This window comes from Amaranthus tricolor, chromosome 4, assembly GCF_026212465.1.
Source record: "Amaranthus tricolor cultivar Red isolate AtriRed21 chromosome 4, ASM2621246v1, whole genome shotgun sequence".
NCBI lineage: Eukaryota > Viridiplantae > Streptophyta > Magnoliopsida > Caryophyllales > Amaranthaceae > Amaranthus > Amaranthus tricolor.
The window spans coordinates 24,747,480-24,768,762 of NC_080050.1; the positions used below are offsets into that span (position 1 = coordinate 24,747,480).

The following is a 21,283-nucleotide window of genomic DNA, read 5'->3' on the forward strand; positions in this document are numbered from 1 at the left end:
GGAATAAGCATAAAATAGTAGTATAAATTAAGAGTGATTGATAAATAATAACCCACAAAAAAAATGAGACGTTCAAAAAGAAACAAAAAGAGTATAATTCAAACATAAATGTGACCCGACCTAATCTGTATGACGGACCTACCAATAACTCTTACATACCTAAATCATTAATGAATTTCATCTCAAGGTGAACAACAATTACTATTATCACATTATCTTACACACATATTCTATGATAAAACTAAATTTCCAATTTAATCCGATTAATTGAAATAGTAGACGCAATTCAATATAACTTATATTAAAAATTACATCTTCATTTGAAGGATCGAAGAACAAAATTAACCTGACTCGAGAGATTATACACACCAGAATATACCCATCTTGATATAACCCCGGCCCTCATCTCCACTCCACATGATCCAATACACTTCACCTTCTTTCCTCTCTTCCTGTAACTTCACCTCTCACTTACCTCTCATTTCTTAAACCTTACTCTCCTTTCTCTCTCTTTCACTTACTCTAACCATGAAACAAATTTCAACCAATTTTAATTCTTCATTAATTCTATTAATACTATTGTTAAAATTTATTATTATTATTAGTAACAACAACATCACAGCCGTTGAAATCATCACATCATCATCCTCATCTTCATACTTCCCTAGTACCTCTACAACCACCAAAAATAGAAAGAAAAACCAAGTCAATACTAACAACAAAAACATAACTTCCACTGGCTCGCTCGGCCGCAACAGTGTGGCCGACCATACACAATGGAACTCAAACATGGACGAGATTCTACGCCAAGCCACCAAACCGAATATAGTGGCTTGGCTAAAGAAAATAAGAAGAATTATTCATCAAAACCCGGAATTAGCCTTTGAAGAATTTGAAACAAGTGCTTTAATTAGAAAGGAATTAGATGAGCTTGAGATCTCCTACAAACATCCCCTGGCTAAGACTGGTGTTCGTGCTTGGCTTGGTACTGGTGGACCCCCCTTTGTGGCTCTTCGTGCTGATATGGATGCTTTACCTATTCAGGTTTGTTGCTTTCCTCTTAATTTTGAATTAATTTCTTTATAATATTATCTGTATTCTCGACTAATAATAAAATGTTACCTAAATTAACTCGAATAACTATATAATGTCATAAATGTGTAATAAATATATTTGATAAGGGTCAAACTATTTTGGTTGTTTTTCAAAAATAGAATGTGACTGTTTCAGGTATTTTATATGGTCCTAACTTATTGTTATCTTATTGTTATTATATACTATTTTAAGTACACATAATGACATAACACATATATGAATGTTGTACTTCTATTTAAATTAGTTTTGTTGTACTATAAGATAAAAAGTTTATAAATATTATCAATGTGTTTTTGATTTTTTTTAAAAAAGAAATTGGTAGATGCAATGGCTAATTCTTTCTTCCCCTTTTAAGCTTTGTGATTGTATGAAATGTAGCTTTTCTCTTAAGTTAAAATGTCATTGCACATAGTTTGTTTTTTTATTTATTTTTTAATTTTTTATTTTTTTTATCTGATTTAATTTTTTGTAGAAGTAAAACAAAGAGTTTTTTTTTAAGGGAAAAAGTACAGAAAAAGTGTTGCAACTTAAAAGTTGTATTCGTCGTGCAATTGAACTTAATTACCTTTTCTTAAATATGTACTTTATTCTTTTTTTTTTTTTTAGTTATATTTGTTTTTTTTTATGCAGTTTTTAAAAAATAATTTGAATTTTTATTATTCATAAATCATTTTACTAAATAGCTATAAAATGTGTGTATTAACATTATATACATCAAGATAAATTACTAATATTACAAAATCCCACATAAATGTATTTGAAGTTATTATTATTACTAGTATATGTTTACGAAAAACTAGATTTAAGTTTCTTCTTTGAATCCAATATAATAAAACAAAATAAAGGTTCAAGGATATTTTTTTCTCTATTTTTCCTCGTACTCTCACGGTCATCCCTTTGAAAATGCATTACTTGATTCAATAAACTATTAAATATTCAAATTAAATGAAGTGTTTACACACTAGTACAATTAATGTTATTTGCTGCTGTAGAAATAAGCTTATTTGTTGCTTATTTTGGAATTGCGATAAATGAAGGGGCGGCAAATAACCAAAAATATTTGTTGTTATTTAAAGAATCACGGCAAATAAATGTTATTTATTTGCTACTTTTTAAAAAAATCACAACAAATACTCATAAACTAATACATGTATTTTTTATAAGTTATAAACAACAGCAAATAATGATCTTTTTTCCTTATACTATCACAACAAAAAGCAATAACAGTATTGATAGTGTGGTTGAATAACTGAAAGACTAGCTTTAAACATTTAATTGAGCAACAACCACACTAAATGTCAGAATAAGTATACAAAAATCTACAAACAAACTCATTTATATATAATTGACAACGTGTTTGTGTACAAAAATACAATTCATCTTCGATAATTTAGTATACTTTCACCGTGATTATAAAAATCATCATCTATCAGCTTCCACACCATCTCACATGTAATAATCAGTGAGGTACTTAGCCCACTTGTTCCGCACTTCATCAATCTCATAGTTTGTATATGCTTCCAGTCCTTTTGCAATATTAATTTAGCATAACAAATAAGAATTAATTGTACTATATTGAGTATAGCAATGTCAAACTACATGTAATAATCAGTGAGGCTACCTTGTCTATATTGTCTATAGAAATGCAGTTGGAAATAATGTACTGCATGTACTTCGTGATATAGAAACCACACTCTACGCTCTCGGGTTATTGAGCACACTACATTTTAAATGAAATTAATTAAAAACAAGCACATAGACTTAATAAAAAAAAGTTCATCAAAACAAACAAACCTTCATGTCTTTCCACATTGGCTTGTCTCTATGCATTTCACCACCACTTATTTTATACCTTCTTAGCTGACTTAACACATAAAAGGAACAAATCAACTATTTAATGATATCAAAAGAATAAGAAAACAATAGTCAGACATGTTACCTATTTATTATTAATTTCATCTCTAACATTCGACCAGTTAAAGATATGGAAACAAAGTGGTAGACAATGCCTTTTATAACGCTTATAGCTAGAAGTATCCATGATCACTAATATTGCAGAATTATAAATGATTTGATACATTATAACATTGGAGAAGATAAAGAAAAATTTTACCTACTTTTCGATAATCGAAGCCAATATAAAGTTTTCTCCAGCCTTCATCGATTCTTCAAACACATGAAAGACATAGTCCTTCACTTTATTGAGACTAATATTGATTCTTGTATTAGAAGTGCACTTTGGACATAGCCAACCAATCTTTGAAATAAAATTGAATGACAAGATGTCATCAACAAGTGACCTGGATATCGTAAACACATAAGAATTTAAGTTATGTGATTTCACTCATTATAGTAATAAGATCACAAGAATATAACCAATCTATATATTTACCAACAAGAATAGAATTTTTATAAAGACTCAAGACCTACCTCACAAAGACCATAATTATGGATATGTTCAATTTTTTTGACTCCAAGAATTGCTTGATGTCTTTCTTGTTAACCCGAATATTTCTGTCCTCGGTGTACCGAAATATACTAGCTTCAAAGAGGAAATCTACTGTTTGGCCAGTGGAAAGTTCCTTGACATTAGTGAGAAGCCATTGGCATTCAACACTTAGTAAGGGCACTAGTGACTCAACACACATAGGACTTCTTTGAGAGGTGGAGTCTTTTGTGGAAGGCTCAATGCGTGACATTTCATCATTTTCTTTGTTAACTTCATTGTTCACCTAAACATAATACATTCAAATATTATTATAATGAGAATTGTTAGATAACTCAGATCAGGAATATAAGATTAATGGTACAGACATGCACTTATCATGAACTGAGCACTTGAAGAATTTGAGTGATTAGAGATAACAATGTGAGGAGGAGTTGATGTATCATTGAGCATCCTCAAATTAGTTATGCCCATATCGTGTAGTATAGATGTCAATTTTTCCTTTAGAGTAGCATTAAACTCTTTTCTTAACTCATCTCGAATTTGCACTTTCAAGGCCTCTTGATCTTAATTTTAGAAAAAAAGAAATAAAAGAAAAAAATATTGATTGGTCCAATAAATAGTCACTTTTTACCCGTAATTCTTAAGCCTAGCAGGTACACTAAAGTCGTATGGCTTACTTTTACACCTTATTTCAGATATTAAGACACGAGGCAAATACTATAAGTGGTTCTCCTGAAGATGGGGTAGGGCCCCCTTGCAACAATGAGAAAAAGTTGAATTGTGGAGTGGGACCTCTAACTCCTTATCCCCAAATTCACGCATATCTTAATAAAACTGTGAGAGGAAAACAAAAATCAAAAGTTAAAATAATTTGGAGTTGAACAAGTTTTCATTTAAGGGTCTATTGTAAATTGGCGGTTTGGCGGTTGGCGGTTGGCGGTTGGCGGTTGGTTTTTTTAATTGTTTTGTTTAACTAGTTAAAAATGTTAGCTGTTTTGTTGGCTTTTAAGTTAGTTGAAAAAGTCAGTTATTTGTAAAGATGTTTAGTAAATTTGAGTATTAGCTCAGATAAAAAGTGGGCCAACAAGTCAAAAGCTAACTGGAGCAGTTTTTTCATTTTGGCTTAAAAGTCAGCTTTTCAGCTGCTTTAAAAATTATTTACCAAACATTTTATTAGCTATTTGACCAACCAATAAGCCAAAAGCCAAAGCCAAAGCCAAAAACCAATTAAAAAGCTAAGCCAAAAGCTATAAACCAACCCAACTTATGATAGAAACTTGAATTTCACCATTAACCTAAAAAAATAATTTTTCCTTTTAAATTTAAGAGGGCAAAATTTTATCATTTTACAGTGGGGGGAAATTTTTTTCATCATATTATTCATTTCTAACTTATTACTAGGATACTATTTTCCGTCTAATAACCCCAATTCAAGCATGGCCAATTTCAATCATAGTTCACTTCATTAACCACTGACGTAGTGAACAATATTATGATTTATTTTATGACTAATAAAACTACTCCATCCGTTGTTCTTTTCCACTTTTACTAGCTGTACGCATTTTAAAAATACGTGTCATTAAAATAAAAAATATATAATTAAAAATTATATATTTAGACGAATCTGATAAGATTCGACATTATATTCTCTATTTTAATGTGGAAAAATATTAAACGGACAAATAAAAATAAACGAAGAGAGTAATAAAAAAATATCTCCGTTTTATTTGTTTGTCCACTTTACTTTTTGCAAGTTTTCAAAGCAAAGTTTAAGTCTTGATATCTTTAAGTATGTATCATAAAATATTGTAAAAATTATATATATTAAAAAACTTTGCATCAAGATTAATCTAACAAAATCCCACATAATTATATTTTATTTCAATATATACTTTTAAAATAAAATTTAAATTTCTCTCTCCTAAAATTGAAAAACTTAAAATAGACAAACATAAAGAAACTGAGAGAGTAATTTATTTGGTACCAAAAGGACAACATATTCTAACAATACAAATTCTTGTGAGAGACGGTATCTTTGAGAGACCATCTTTAATTAGGCCAACCTAATATATATTTTTATTAAATATTATAAGTAGGCATTAAAAATAATGTAAGTAGACATTTAAGATACGGTAAGTAAGCATTAAGGATAATGTAAGTAGACATTAAGAATACGGTAAGTAGATATTAATATTTAATGGGTTAGGCTTAAGATACGTCTCTCAAAATAGACGGTCTCTCAAGAGACTAGTTATTCTAAAAAGGGTTGATAAGATTAATCAAAAAGATGACAAGAAGCTTGACAAGGGAGTTGTTAGAGAGTATTGAACAAAAAGAGGATATTTAAAGGACAATTATTGTGTGTGATTACACTAATCAACATCTCATAATTACAAATACTACTGAGTATTATAATAACTCTTTACATTTATCTTGTTTCCAAGGGAACCCAGAACTTCTAAAAGTTGTAACTAACAGAATCTAACTTTAGTATATCACTGGTCCAAGAATATTAATTTTAAATTAAGAATCTATGTATGTACCCTACTTATTAATTAATTACTCATTTTGTTTTTTTTATTCTTTTACAATAAAATATTAGAATTTTAGAGCTACTCTTAAAGCATAAGTTATTAGCAATTTATATGATAAAAAAATAATCATTTGATATCTTGATAAATTTGTCCTAATATATATTTTATAAACATTAATTTTATAAGTTTTGGAAACTGATAATTGAAAATTTAAAATTTGTATTGAAACATGTATAAAAAAGTGAATTGATATAACAAAATTAATAGAAAATGAAATCCGAGGGCGTAGAATTTTTAATGTATCTAGGCATATACTCTCTCCGTTTTCATATATTTTTCTCAAATAGAATTTACGAATTTTAGTGTCAAATTTTGATTATAATTTCTCATTGATCTATTTGTAAAAACATATTCATTAGGGATATTGGTAAATTCATCTCAATACTTTCTAAAAAACTCACATTTAACTTAATTTGCCTTTTAAATTTGCATTCGAATCTGCGAAAAAAGTAAATAGAAAAAACAAATTAAAATATTGAGAATTATAATATAAAATTTAATCTTGTTAGCTCGTGGTTGATTGATGACTTAAGTCTAATAATTAAATTGGGCATATTTTGGAGCATCCTCAAATTAAGTGATTTTTTTATGACAATGCACTGAATTTTGTTTGTTTCTTGCATTGCTATATATTTAAGAGCAAATTATATTTCTTCAAGGAAGCGTAGTTTATACTGGAGAGTACCATTAGTGATACCCACCCATATTATGTTTGACTTTGTACATATTTTGATAAAAAGAAATTCATAGAAACTAATTAACTACTTCACTTTTAATACTTCCGGTCACTTGACTTTTAACACTGTTTATTAATCTTTTTAGCTTGTATTTTATTCTTAATCAATAAGTTACTCTTATAACATAATGATCAAGTGAAATCTTATTTGATTCGTTTCATTACAAATAATATTATTAATATCAACCTTTTACATTTTAATTATATTCAATTTGAGATATTAATAATAAAATTATTGCATTGGTAAATATACCCTATCAAAAAGGATTATAAAGACGAATAAGAAAGAGTATAAAATAAACAATGAAATAGATAAAGTAGTAAGTTCCCATTTCTATAATGATCTCCTTGCCCCATGTTTCAAAAAAAATGATCTCCTTGCCTCATTTAAAGGGTACACTTATGAAATCCATATTCTACACATGTTACTTTTATAGCAGTATAAATGTCTTATTTATTTTTGCAAAAATTTTTAAATGTTAATAACTTCATCGTACTCTATGTATCTCGCTCATTGGAATTATGATCAGACTCTGAAGAGGAATGTAAGACGACATCACATACTTATAAAGAAGGATATAACCAAAGAGTTTCCCGGCTTGAGAATGACCCCAAATAAAGAGACACCTACAACGAGAGAGAATGAGTAAAGCTAAATCCACGATCACGCATTTAACAACACAGGCTACGCCATTAGCATAAATAAAAAAAATAAATAACTAGATAAATAAATGAGTAAATGAGTGATCATGTAAATATGCATAGAACAAGAATAAAAAGAGGTAAGAAAAGTATCACTAGTTTAACACATGAATTATGCGCCTCTAGTTATACCTATTTCTAGTCTGGTCCAAGTCATTTTTTGGTCCTCTCACATTTTCTTGGGTCTTCATTAGTATCTCTTACCTTTCACTATAATGTTTTTGATCTTTCTCACGGGAGCAACGATATTTTTTTTTCTACACAAGTTCAAACTATCTCAATCTATTTTCACGCATCTATAAAAAAAGGGGCAACTCCTAACTTCTATCTATCTATAAATAAAATCAACTTTCTAAATATGAAAATGAAAGTATTAACAAGTAACAATGATTTCTAAATTTAATATATTGATAAAATGAAAAAAAATAGAGTAAAATTTAAATTATTTTTTATCTCATTTATATATTTCAATTGATTTTTAATAAATCACACTTTTATATCTATTTTTTATTTTTTTTTTATTTGCTAAAATTTTATGCTTGTATCAAATTTAGAGTGTACTTTCCAAATTGATCACATGGGATTGACCATTATGTCTTGTCTAGCTCGGCTTGAACATATCCAACAACTTTCTGGGTCTTTCAATTGAAGTATTAAAAGGAAAAAAGTTGTATGTAAGAAAAAATTTTAAATTTTATTTATGTAATTTAATATTTTTTTCTTTGAAAATGTAAATTTTTAAGTATATTTTATTAATTTATTATTTATTTTTTTGAAAATTAAAATAATTATATAAAATATTAATTATTTTTCAATTTTTGAATTAAATTCTCTTAAAAAATTAAAATTATCAATGTGCAGTCCTAAAAATTATAAATATCATTACCCTTATTAAAAATTGAATATTTAAAAACTGTTATATATTTAAGTTGAATAACCTTATTTTAGAGGGACAAAAAAGAGTTCTTAATTCATAATTTCTTATATTCAATTCTCATATTTTCTATTCCTCAAAATTAAACCGGATTGAAATTTAAATATAGGATCTTCCTAATGAATGCATTTGTAGCGTTTAATAAGAATACATTACCTCATATAATATAAATTTAGAATCTATCATCAAATTATATTTTTAAAAATATTATATTATTCAATTTTTTATTTTGTTTTCTAATTTACTCTTTTAAATATTTTATTGTTCTTGTTAACAAATGCCTCAGGTAGGGTCATTCCTTTTATTATTGGGCCCCAAAGCAAAAGATAGAAAGACCCTCAAAAAACTTATGCATAATGAATAACATAATACATATTTTGTATTTTATTGTTAATTTTTAAACTACTTTATTTAAAAAAATTAATAATTAATATTATTTAGAAAAATTGTAAATTATATTTAAACTTAATTGATGTTAATAGCAATTAATACATAAAAATAAAATTTTCAAACCTTACGCTTTGCATGCTCTTACTACGGTCATAGTTCATGATGTTTTTTTAGCTTTTACCTTATTAACATTAAGATCATATAATAATTAGATGGAGCATATATACAGGAAGCAGTAGAATGGGAGTATAAGAGTAAAAGAGAAGGAAAAATGCATGCTTGTGGGCATGATGCTCATGTCGCCATGCTTCTTGGTGCTGCTAAAATTCTCAAATCTCGTGAGCATCTTCTCAAGGTAAATACTATTGTCCTACTCCTATTAGGTACTTGTATGATTTATGTGAACTTTAAAACATAGTGAATATTTTATGGAAAATTAAGATAAATGTGTAAATAATATTTATAAATAAGTTAAATTATGTAAACGTAAATTAAAAAATGTGTGAAGGACTAATGGCCAAAAAGGAAATTTAACAAAGCTTATAGAACATACCTAAAAGAAAACGTAACAAAATCGAGGGAAGACATAAGTAATTACATTCATCAATTTGAAAATAGACCATACAATAATATTTTTTCCATTTTAAAATACTTGCACTAAATATATTTTTGCGCAATCCAATGCGTTTGTCGGATAGTTTATATCTAAAGTTATACATAACAAAAAATTATAAAAATTTGATATTATAAAAATATGCAACGAGACAAATAATACAAGATCCCAAATGACTTGAATAAAACACAATTCCACATGACTATGTTTTTTTCTCGTATAATAGCCAAAATATGTAAATTACAATAGAATGATGAATAGTGCAAAAGTTGGTTTGGTGCAAGTAATATGAAACGGAGGAAATATTTCTTTATTATTAAAAAGAGATCCTTCCGTTATTCTCCATTTCATTTCCAACTTTTTTTTCCCCATCAAATATAGTACTAATGACATTAAAATAATGAAATATTTTTGTTATGATTTTCATATTTTATTTTTCTAATTTCCATGTCGTCTAATATATCGCCTACATATGGGTGAACACAGTTCTGTTTGATCTGATTTAACAATAAATAGACCAAACCAATAATTCCGATCTAAAATTTTTCAAGACCGAACCAGACCGTCAAAATTACCTGACCAGACCAGATGAAACCGTTCAATGACGGTTTAGTATGGTCTATGATTTTTTTCCAAATAATTAATACATGTATTTTTGCAAAAATTCCACACCTAAAATCACCAAACATAATAATTTGTATTTATTTAATTGCATCAACATCATAAACTATATATTATTATAAAAATAAGTAATAACTACATCTTAAATATCTAAGTAGCAACCTATTTTATAAAATAAAATAATGATTTTTGGTTATAGTACGGTTTGCAGTCTGTTTTGATCTGAAAATAAAAACTAGAACTAGACTAGAAATCGTATTTTTTTGAAAAAAATCATACCAGACCGTTTATATCGTAGATCAAACCAAAAACTAAAATACAATTTAGTTCGATTTAGTTTTCGATTTAGACCAAACTTTATTCAATCTTACTATCCAGATGCCCTCACTCATTATTGACCAAGTGTAAGGTCCTAAAAGTACGGTCGATTGAGAACACAAAACTACACATCCAAAAGATCCGAACGAGTAAATGCATTTAAATTTGGCCAAATATGTAAGTAATACGAACTGGTCCAAACCAACACAACAAACATGAACAAAGGAACACGCTAATTGGAACCCACATTTTCCTACTATGTCTTTATTATAAAAATACGTTTCACATATTACTTTATAATTTGTAGGCCGGGAAACAGCCAAATGATACGCTTCATAAACATCACAATAACATTTATTTTTTTTAATATCATTAACTGATTTTTTTTATCTAAGTTGAAATTTGGGTCAATTATATATACTTAATCTTTCCTTTATTAGCGATAATATTGAATTTCCGAATGACTTTCAATAACGAATATCATATGCAATTTTATGTAAATAAAAAATGTACCTAATTTAATTATAATTATGTTTGTCAATGTCTTTTAGCATCAATGACGTTAATTTCATAGTTATTGGATTGTGCAATAAAAAACATGGGATTACAACTCAAAACATATGAATGGAATCTTTTCAATAAGTTATGACCCTAATGAAAGTAGGTTTAGGGAGATAAAGATAACGTTGATGCCAACTTTAGTGGGTAGGGGATTTAGAAAATTTGTCAGGGTCACGATAAAAATGTGTTTTTTTAGAGGTTTATCTGTGGATATGTCTTAAATTGAGAGGCTTTTTAACCGCACTCTTCTTTATAGATATGAATTGTCGTCTTTATTTCCTTTTTAAACACTGATTGTCAAGGACCCAACTCAACCAAAAGCTTAAGCTGATGGTTGAGGCCCCAAGATATGTTATATACTCTAACACGCCCCCTCACACGAGACCCCATTGGGCTAGAAGTGTGGATGCGCATAGGCGCTGAATATTCCACTTTAAATGAGGGGTGGTTGAGATTCGAACCCGTGACCTCTCACGTTGGCTTCTGATACCATGTCAAGAAACCAACTCAACCAAAAGCTTAAGCTGATGGTTGAGGCCCCAAGATATGTTATATACTCTAACACTGATCATAGTTTCTATAAACAAGATATATTGGGTAAGATGATGACGATGGTAATGGTTAAATTACAATTCTTAGCAAAAATTATTAAATTGGCATATTTATTTATCAAATTTAATAAGCATAAATATTAAATAGTAATTTTTTAAAATATAAGTGGGATGAAATGACCTCATAGTTTACCATGTGTTTACAGTTAGTTATCCATTTCTTTATTGAAGTGTTTAAAGAATTGTTTTGGTAGGGAAGTTACGTAAGAGATTAAAACACAAAGCTTAAGAAATTTGATGATGAAGGAACATAACTATAATTTTGGATATGATGTCATGCTATTTACTAATCAGTATAAATTATACTACAAAATAATTTGTGATGATATGTGTTGTTTAAGGATTCAACTTTTAATTTAGTTTCTTACTGATAAGTTTTTATTTTTGAAATCTCATCAAAATTGCATTTTGAATCAGATATTCTAGTTGTATAATAAAAAATTATAAAAATTAGATATTAATAGTCTTTGCATTAAGACGAATCAAATAAGATCTCACTTGACTATATTTTAACTTAAAGATTTAAAACTAATCGCAAATTAAGAGTCATGAATGAATAGTGTAATGATTCCAAATGTTGCAACTAATTTAGAACGGAGAAAGTATGAATTATCTTTGGAGACACTTACAAGTCAAAAATATCTAATTTAATAGGATTTAGAATAAAACTTCAGTGTATTCATCTTACAACAACAACAATGTCAAAGTCTTAATCCAAAAGTATTAGGGTCGACTAATGAACTAATTAAATCATTTCAATGGTTGTCCACATATTCTTTTACATAATTCATCTCAATTTTCTTTATCTCACCTGTAAGTCTAAATCTTTCCTATCCTTTTAGGTTGGTCTAATCTTCAACCTATAATATTGTATAGGAAAAAAATAATACTTTCTCCATTTCAAATTGCTTGCAATATTTAACTTTTCACGTAGTCTAATACATTAATTCAGTCCTTAATATTTCTAATTGTGTATAATAAAAAAAATATAAAAATTTAATATCGATAATCTTTGTATTTAGTCAAATCAAACAAGATTTTACTATACTATGTTCTAACACTATGTGTCTATATCAAATTTAACTTTTCGCAACATTGTACTTAGTGGCATTATAAAAATATCATTGATTTAAATTTTTTGTATAATAATTGTTGGTTTTTATTTTAAAGCCCACTATAAAATAAAAACAAACAATTATGAAAATGTCACTAGATCATATGTTGCTAAAAGCTTTAGTATGATTTTTACAAACAATTATGAGAAATGTCGTTAGATATCATGTCGCCAAAAGCTTTAGTATGATTTTTTATTATACTGCTAAAGAGTTTAATAAATGTCACTAAATCCACTATATATGCCATTAGAAATTTAAAACAATGACATTTAAATTAAATGTTGCTAAATGTATCTCACTAAAAGTAAATTAGTTGTAGTGTAACTTATAAATTAAAAATAATTATAAATTAAAAATGATAATGAATAATACAATATTTTTAATATTGCAAGTAATTTGAAATAGAGAATTATAGCATTGGAAACTTATTGAAAAAAATTGGTAACATAATAAAATGTGATGAAAACATATAGGGAACAGTGGTACTTGTATTTCAACCAGCAGAAGAGAAAGGGAATGGAGCAAAACAGATGATAGCAGATGGTGCAATAAAAGATGTAGAAGCCATATTTGCAGTACATGTCTCACATCAACATAAATCAGGAACCATATGCTCAAGAAGTGGTCCTTTACTTGCTGGTTGTGGTTTCTTTAGGGCTATCATTAGTGCTAATCATCACCCTCGTCGTGCTGATGCCATCTTAGCTGCTTCTGCTTCTGTCATTAGCTTGCAGGCCATTGTTTCTCGCGAAGCTAATCCTTTGGATTCTCAGGTATTTTCTGATATCTTTTCCTTTTCAATTAACTACTTCTTGTGACACTCGGCCCCTCGAACCACCGGTGACTGTTAATGAAGACTGTAAATTAGCTCCACAGACCAACACATGTCTTTCCAGCGCACTTTGATCTCACTCGTGCGCACGCGGGAAAACTTCTCAGGAGAACACCCATCTTAAAATTGCTCCCCATCAAGCACGTTTAACGATGGAGTTTTTAGCAAATGAGCTCCCATAAAAAGTAGATGCACCTTGTTAATATGAGTAGTTTATTAATTCCTTTTCAAGCTAAATCTAGGGTATCACACTCAGAATTAGCTTGATACCCTAGATTTAGCTTTGGAGGTGTTTGTCAAAATAGTTTATTGGATAATTTTAGCTTATTTTGATACAAATAGAGAGTAGAGTACGCAAATCATTTAATGCTAGTGTTTGTCATTTAGTTGTTTGAAACCGCTTATTGTTATGAATAGAAATAAGACGCTCATAGCAGCGTTGAGGTGTTCATTCAGGTCGTCCAATTGATTTCGGGTCAGATCTTTCAGGTCAGTTTAAAATCGAGTGATGTGTTTATATTGGTTTTTGCATATTTTTATATACATTTTAAAGTCGGGTCAAATCGGGTTCGGTTACAACGTCGGGTAAATATCGAGTCGCCTGGTCAGTTTTGATCACCTCTTACAAATGGTTCAAAGTCAATTGGTCAAACCGATCAATAAAATCAGTTGGTCAAGTCAGATATTATAATCAACTATACCGGCTACCAACCGTTTGCTAAACACCCATTTTTTACGATTTTGTCATAACATTTTCAGGTTGTTTCTGTAACTTTGGTTGAAGATGGTGGGAATCACCTTGGTAGTGCGCCTGAAGATGTTGTCATTGCGGGGACTTTTCGTGCTTTCTCTGATATGGAGAAGTTGCTACACAGAATCGAAGAGGTAAATGTCTTGATCCAACAATTACTCACTTCAATTTTGTGAACAATACATGCAAAAATCATGGGTATTTAATACTGTCATGTAGACATTTTTGATCAATAGGGTATTGAAATCAATTTGAGAAATAGGAGTGCTAACAAGTAAAGCATCAAAACCAATTTGCCAAATAGAAGTGTTAACTAGAGGTTTACATTTGGCGTTCAGACTGATTTGGGTATGATATATCAGGCTGGGTTAATTTCCATTTTTGTGTGTATGTAAATATGTTGACAATTTGATTTGATTTTTAGACGCTGGAATAATCAGGTCAATTTCGGAGTATTGTTCTTGGCCTAACAATGCCCTCACCCAAAATACTTGAAATAAGATCACTCAAGCCCTGTTTGTTAAATGGTACTAAATGGAGGGATTGCTAATGAAAAGTTAGTGTAATTTTAATAGAAATATCTCTTAACAAGATTAATAATCATGGTTATTTTCCTTCAACAATCTCACTTTCTTCACAAAGTTAATTCCAATACATTACCATGTGAACCTATGATATTAGGCAGTAATAAAATTGTGAAGAAAAAAAATTTTATAATGATTAAACTTTAATTACCATTGAAATGACATGATACATATCATGAAAATTTACACTTAAAATCATTCTCATCCCCACCATTAGTAACATTACCAAACGGGGCGTCAATGTAATAACATGAACTAAAGTAATCAATCGTTAGGCTTACATGATTGTGGTGGTTGGCGACGCTAGAATTAGCTTATAACATATAAGCTTGATGTGCTACTCCTCCTATTTACAATTGATTTTAAGATGGTATTTCATCGGATCTATATGCAATCAACTCTCCTTTAATACGAATCTTGTTATGTACAAGACGACAAGCTTAAGCCGAATAACAAATTTATGATGCAGGTGATTAAGGAGCAAGCAAAAGTGTTTAGGTGCTCAGCAACAATAGACTTCTTTGAAAAAGAGTTCACACTGTACCCACCAACAGTAAACGATGATGGTATGCATGAGCATGTGAAAAAGGTGGCAATAGACTTACTAGGACCAGATAAATTTTTAATTGTTTCACCAATTATGGGAGCTGAGGATTTCTCATTTTACTCCAAGGAAATCCCAGCAGCATTTTACTACATTGGTATAAGGAATGAGGAATTAGGATCAGTCCATTCAGGACACTCCCCACTTTTCACCATTGATGAAGATGTCCTTCCTATTGGTGCTGCTACTCATGCCGCCATTGCGGAAACCTATTTAAATCAACATTGATACATTGCAACTAGATCTGTGCAACGGGCCAAATACAGGCTGGGTCAGGTCAAATTCTAGTTTCTATAAATCAAGTTTCCAGCCCAACCCTTTTTCAATCCTTCCGATATAGAAGAGTTAGATCAAGAGCCTCAATGGAAATCCAGCCCACTATAGAGGCCTAATTGCAAGGTACAATTATATAAACAAGTACATATATATTGTTTTTTATCTACATGTTACTATGTTAGATGTAATGTAACTTGTGGTTTTTTGAATGCTTATTAACCCTTATGAGGTTGATTATTTTTGTCTCCAAAATGGCCTTCTCCTCTTGTTTATAGGAGGTGTTTTGGTACAAAATTGGAGTTGTAATTCATATTTCAAATGTACGAGAGTGATGTATTATTATTCTTATTCTTACTTCAATTGAATGAGTATTTTAATTATGACCATATAGATTTAGTAGCAATTCTTGTTAATCCATATGCATCAACATAATCCAAATAGAAATGAGTATTTAGTAGCAATTGATCCGACCTAGTATTAATTAGAATTATATTTGTTTAGATTTGATATCGACCAAACGTGTAATACTAATCAGAGTAATATTAATTGTTGAATTAATTATGACTTGAGTGTACAAGTAAAGTTTATGCACTGATGTGTGCATAGAGATCTGGAATCCTATCAATGAGTTTAGTGTGACTTAAAGTGTGGTGTTTAAGTGTGTCTTAATATAGTCCATTAAGATGTGAATTTTGATGGTGTTAAAGTGGTATTAAAGTGATGTTTAAGAATGAGAATCAATAGATGAAGTTATGAAGGCAATGAAGTATGTCTTAAACATGTGGCTTAATGGTGATAGTTAAGTGTATATATAATTAATGTACTTAATGGAGAAGCTTAAAAGTCCAAGAATCTGGCTCTACACAAGGTGCTCGTAAAAAGGCTAAGGAAACTATTTTTAGATTGTTCATGTTCTTGAAGTTGATTGTTATGCTATTAAATCAAGGTCTTAATTGTGTATAATAATTAATACAATTATTTGAACTTGGGGTGTGCAAATAAGAGTTGATTTGCATGAGTTAAACCTCTCTGTAGACCTGACTAGGGATAGTTTAGTTGCAGACGCTATATCCATGTTTTAGATTACTAATGTCCTTTTAGTTTACCTTTTAGTGTTCTTAACTTCTTGCTTTTATTGTTTCCTTTCTATTAGTTCTTTGTTTTCTAGGCCTTTAAGTTATCTATCATGTGTAATCACGTCTCTTTATCTTCCTCGAGCCGGGGACTTCTTTGATGGCGTTCTCCTTTATGGGTATGAGTTGCCACCGTCTTTCCCTCCCAAGACCCTGGCCTTAGTTTTCATAAGCGGGATATACTGGATATGATAATGATAATGATGATGAAATAGAAAGATCATATATATGCTCATTTGTAAAATCATCAAGCACAAATCCCTTAGCCTAATCACATAGCCTATAATCTCTAAAGCTCAATTGTAATCCTCCATTGTAAGAGTTGTTGAAACTCAATTATTATAGTACAAATAAAAATACTACACACCTCGAACGACGTAACCTATATTGAGTAAACCTCCTATATACCTGTCTCAATTGTTAGGATTTTATTTCCCTTCATATATTGTCATTTTCATTGAAATACTTATCACAGTCTAAAAAATATTTCTTAAACCTAATCTAGCTCTCATTTCATTAATCAAGAAGCAAATACTAATCACTTAAAGAAACAAAAAAGCTCAAAAAAAAAACATATTGCCATATGTTACATGAACAAGGATAATAGTTATTATTGCATAAATTTTACTTGTTACATCAAAATTTACATCCCATATCCATTTTTATTTTTCAAACAAAAACCAAATAAACTCAAACTATCATTGATCCCACAAAAGGATTGATCAAACTCATACTAACTTAAACACATACATTACTCACAAGATTAAAGCTCTTGTTTCTTATCATAATCATTAGAAGAACCAACCTTAGGCATTTCACTACCATCAACACCTTCCACACTAACAATTCTAGGACCCTTAATCTTATCAGGAGACAACTTAGCCAAATTAATCCGCAAAACCCCATTTTCAAGCTTTGCTTTTACACCATCCAAATCAACATTTTCAGGCAACCTAAACTTCCTCCAAAACTTACCATAACACCTTTCACTTCTATGCCAATGATCCCCTTTCTTCTCTTCTTCCCTTTTCCTTTCTCCACTCACTCTTAACACCCTATTTTCCTCCACTTCTATGTTTAAATCTTCCTTTTGTAACCCTGGTACATCCATTGTTATCACGTGCCCTTCAGGTGTCTCCTTCCAGTCTACCCTTGCTGGGGCCGACACCACGTTTGTGTCGAAAGTCGAGAAGGGTATCTCTTCTAGGATCCGGAAAGGGTCTGAAATGATCCTTTCCGGCCATAGTTCTGATAGTAAATTTAAACTACTACTGGGTGGATCCATCCAGGGTATGATGGATCCAGACCCGTGTGATGAACATAGTATAGTTAGTATTGCTAGAGTTAACACTAGTGTACGCATTTCTTTTGTATGACTTTAATTTGTTATGTGAAGTTATTCGATATATGATGTGAATTTGTTATGTGTATATATATATATTTAGGGAAATTCTTGAAGGTTCTTGAGGAACATGGTATGATCATTAATGGATAGTATAAGAAATGACCAGAGTGTTCGATCGGGTAAGGTGGAAAGATGTAGAGTGATTCATAAAGATGTCTACGGTTTTCTAGAGAATTTGATGACCAAACTATTAAGTATTATAGCCCAATAGAGGCCCATGTATTAAGGTACAGTCCAATAGAATTACACAAAAACTTGACCGCGAGACAGTCTCATTATGAGACAGTCAATTTGGGCAGGCTCAATTCGCGCGTGTAATAATATTTTAATTTTCTGAATATTTATTCATTTTGACCTTAAAGGTATCAATTTTGAAAATTGATACATTTAAGGTCAAAATTGATATCTTTAAAATCAAAATTGAAAAATGCCCAGAAAATGAAAAAATACCCAGGTTGTTACATCCGCAAATCGGTAAATCAAGCCGGCTCAAATTGACAGTTTCATTATGAGGCCGTCTTCGTCCTAACAACAGCTGATACAATTATATACATAAAGTAAACCCATTCGGATATTTATGTTGTTGAGGACCCTCATTTGAATAGTGAGAACTGAGAACCCATGCGCTTTAGAGTATGAGTGAGTCTTGGTATGAGATGGCCTAAGTTGTGCGACTAGTTCAGTTTAGTAATTCTTTTGATTTTGACATATCAAGTTTAGAACTTAAAAAGGCCAATTTTAAAATTTAAAGGGAATTTTGAAAGTTATAAATACTAATTTTAATGTTTGAGTCATCCTATTTTTAAGTTGGAATAAGAATCTTAAGCTGTAAAATTGATTTTTAAGTCTTGAAATTGGTCATTTAAGTCTTAAAATTGATTCTTTAAGTCTTAAAACGGTCCTAAAATGCCAATGCGGAATTAATCTTTTAAGTAATTGAATTGGTCTCTAAATCTTGAATTTGATCTTTTAAATCTTAAATTGGTTAAAGAAAATAAAAAAAAATTGAGCTAGCCCAATGAAATGCGTCTCACAAGTGAGATGGTCTCACCCAAGCGTTTGTATTATATCATTAGGAAACACAAATTCTTGAATGAAACGATATCACAGTGAAATCAATTCTATTGCACTTGCTCAATATACACTCACAACCTTAAAATTATCAATTACAACCTTAAATTGTTATTTTACAATCTTAAAATAATCATATATGTAACCTTAACATGATCACTTACAATTTTAAAGTGATTACTTTATAATCTTCGTGTGAAAAATATAACATTAGTGATCACTTATAATTTTAAAGTAATTAATTATGACATTAAAAACCTCAAAGTGGTAACTCATAATCTTAAAGTGACTAATTATAACCTTTGATAACTTATAGTTTAAATCACTTACAATCTTAAAATAACTAATTATAACCTAAAAATGATTACTTAAAACATTATAGTGATCATTCTTAAAGTGACTAATTAAGTGATGATTATAATCTTAAAGTAATCACAAATAAGAAAATGAATGAATATATAAGTCTGTATTATGATAAACTAATCTTATTACTACCTTCGTTCCTTAAAGAAATTCTCATTTTTCATTTTAGGATGATTTATTTGTTATTTTCTTAAAGAATATTTCTATTTATATCACAAATTTTGAATAAAAATAATCTTGTTCATCCCCATTTTAACATTTGTACATTGGTTATCATCCTCACATGTTTTCTTGTAAGATTATAAAAAAATATTTTTACTAGCTGCGATCCTGATATTTTTTCCACTTTCTTTTAATATTTATTTAATATTTATGGTCCCCAATTTTTCTCCATCATATTAATTAATTATTCAATAAAATAATATATCAACATATAAAAATTTTATTTTTATAAATCTTGTGAACATTTCTTGTTGGAACTTTATTAATATATGGAGGGAGTACAAGCTTTGCTAATTAAAAAAGACTAACTTTTGCGTGAGTTAGTTTCTTGGAGAGGCGCACTATTGGCTCAACTTACCCAATCTTCTAATTCCTCCGTTCGGATTACTCGCAATATTAGGAATATTGTACTATTCATTCATCATCTTTAGTGTAACACCCGGGCCCCTCAGACCGCTGGCTACTTATGGAGACTGTAGACTGGCCCCACAAACCAACACAAGTCTTTCCAGCGCACTTTGGCCTCACTCGTGCGCACCCAGGAACACTTCCCAGGAGGTCACCCATCCTAAGATTGCTCCCCACCAAGCACGCTTAACTGTGGAGTTCTTAGCAAATGGGCTCCCTAGAAAAGAAGATGTACCTTGTTGATATGAGTAGTCTATCAATCCTTTTTCAAGCTAAATCTGGGGTATTACACTCACCCTCACTTAAGAATACAACGTCCTCGTTGGACCGTAACTTCAGAATCTTTTCCCCCGCTAGGTGCACTGAACACTATCAGCCTCGGTCGCAAGGTTGCTCTGATAGCATTTGTAACACCCCGGCCCCTCAGACCGCTGGTGACTATTCATGGAGATTGTAGACTAGCCCCACAAACCAACACAAGTCTTTCCAGCGCACTTTGGCCTCACTCGTGCGCACCCGGGAACACTTCCTAGGAGGTCACCCATCCTAAGATTGCTCTCCACCAAGCACGCTTAACTGTGGAGTTCTTAGCAAATGGGCTTCCTAGAAAATAAAATGCACCTTGTTGATATGAGTAGTCTATCAATCCTTTTTCAAGCTAAATCTGGGGTATTATACTTAGTTTGTGATTAGTGTTTAATATATAAGTTAATATATAATCAAGTGAGATCTTGTTTGATTCGTCTCAACGCAAAGATTATTAATATCCAATTTTTATAATTTATTTTATATATAATTTGAGATATCAAGGATTAAATTAGTGCATTGAACTGCGTGAAAAAGCAAACGTTGCAAGTAAATTGAAATAAAGACAGTATATGATACTAAAAAATAA

The 21,283-nt window shown here is 30.1% G+C and overlaps 2 protein-coding genes across 2 annotated transcripts; one reads left to right on the forward strand and one right to left on the reverse strand.

Annotated features, from left to right (window-relative positions):
- The first annotated feature begins 241 nt into the window (after positions 1-241).
- LOC130810629 (IAA-amino acid hydrolase ILR1-like 6) lies at positions 242-16,172 on the forward strand. The gene is made up of 5 exons (XM_057676762.1): positions 242-1,044; positions 9,130-9,255; positions 13,213-13,512; positions 14,331-14,456; positions 15,376-16,172. Exons 1-5 carry the CDS (start codon positions 529-531, stop codon positions 15,736-15,738), a joined length of 1,431 nt encoding a protein of 476 aa, XP_057532745.1. The 5' UTR covers positions 242-528; the 3' UTR covers positions 15,739-16,172.
- Positions 16,173-17,520: 1,348 nt separating this feature from the next.
- Positions 17,521-18,432, reverse strand: LOC130810562 (22.0 kDa class IV heat shock protein-like). Its single transcript, XM_057676669.1, has one exon. The coding sequence runs from the start codon at positions 18,280-18,282 to the stop codon at positions 17,683-17,685; it is 600 nt and encodes a 199-aa protein (XP_057532652.1). The 5' UTR covers positions 18,283-18,432; the 3' UTR covers positions 17,521-17,682.
- Between the last annotated feature and the right edge of the window lie 2,851 nt (positions 18,433-21,283).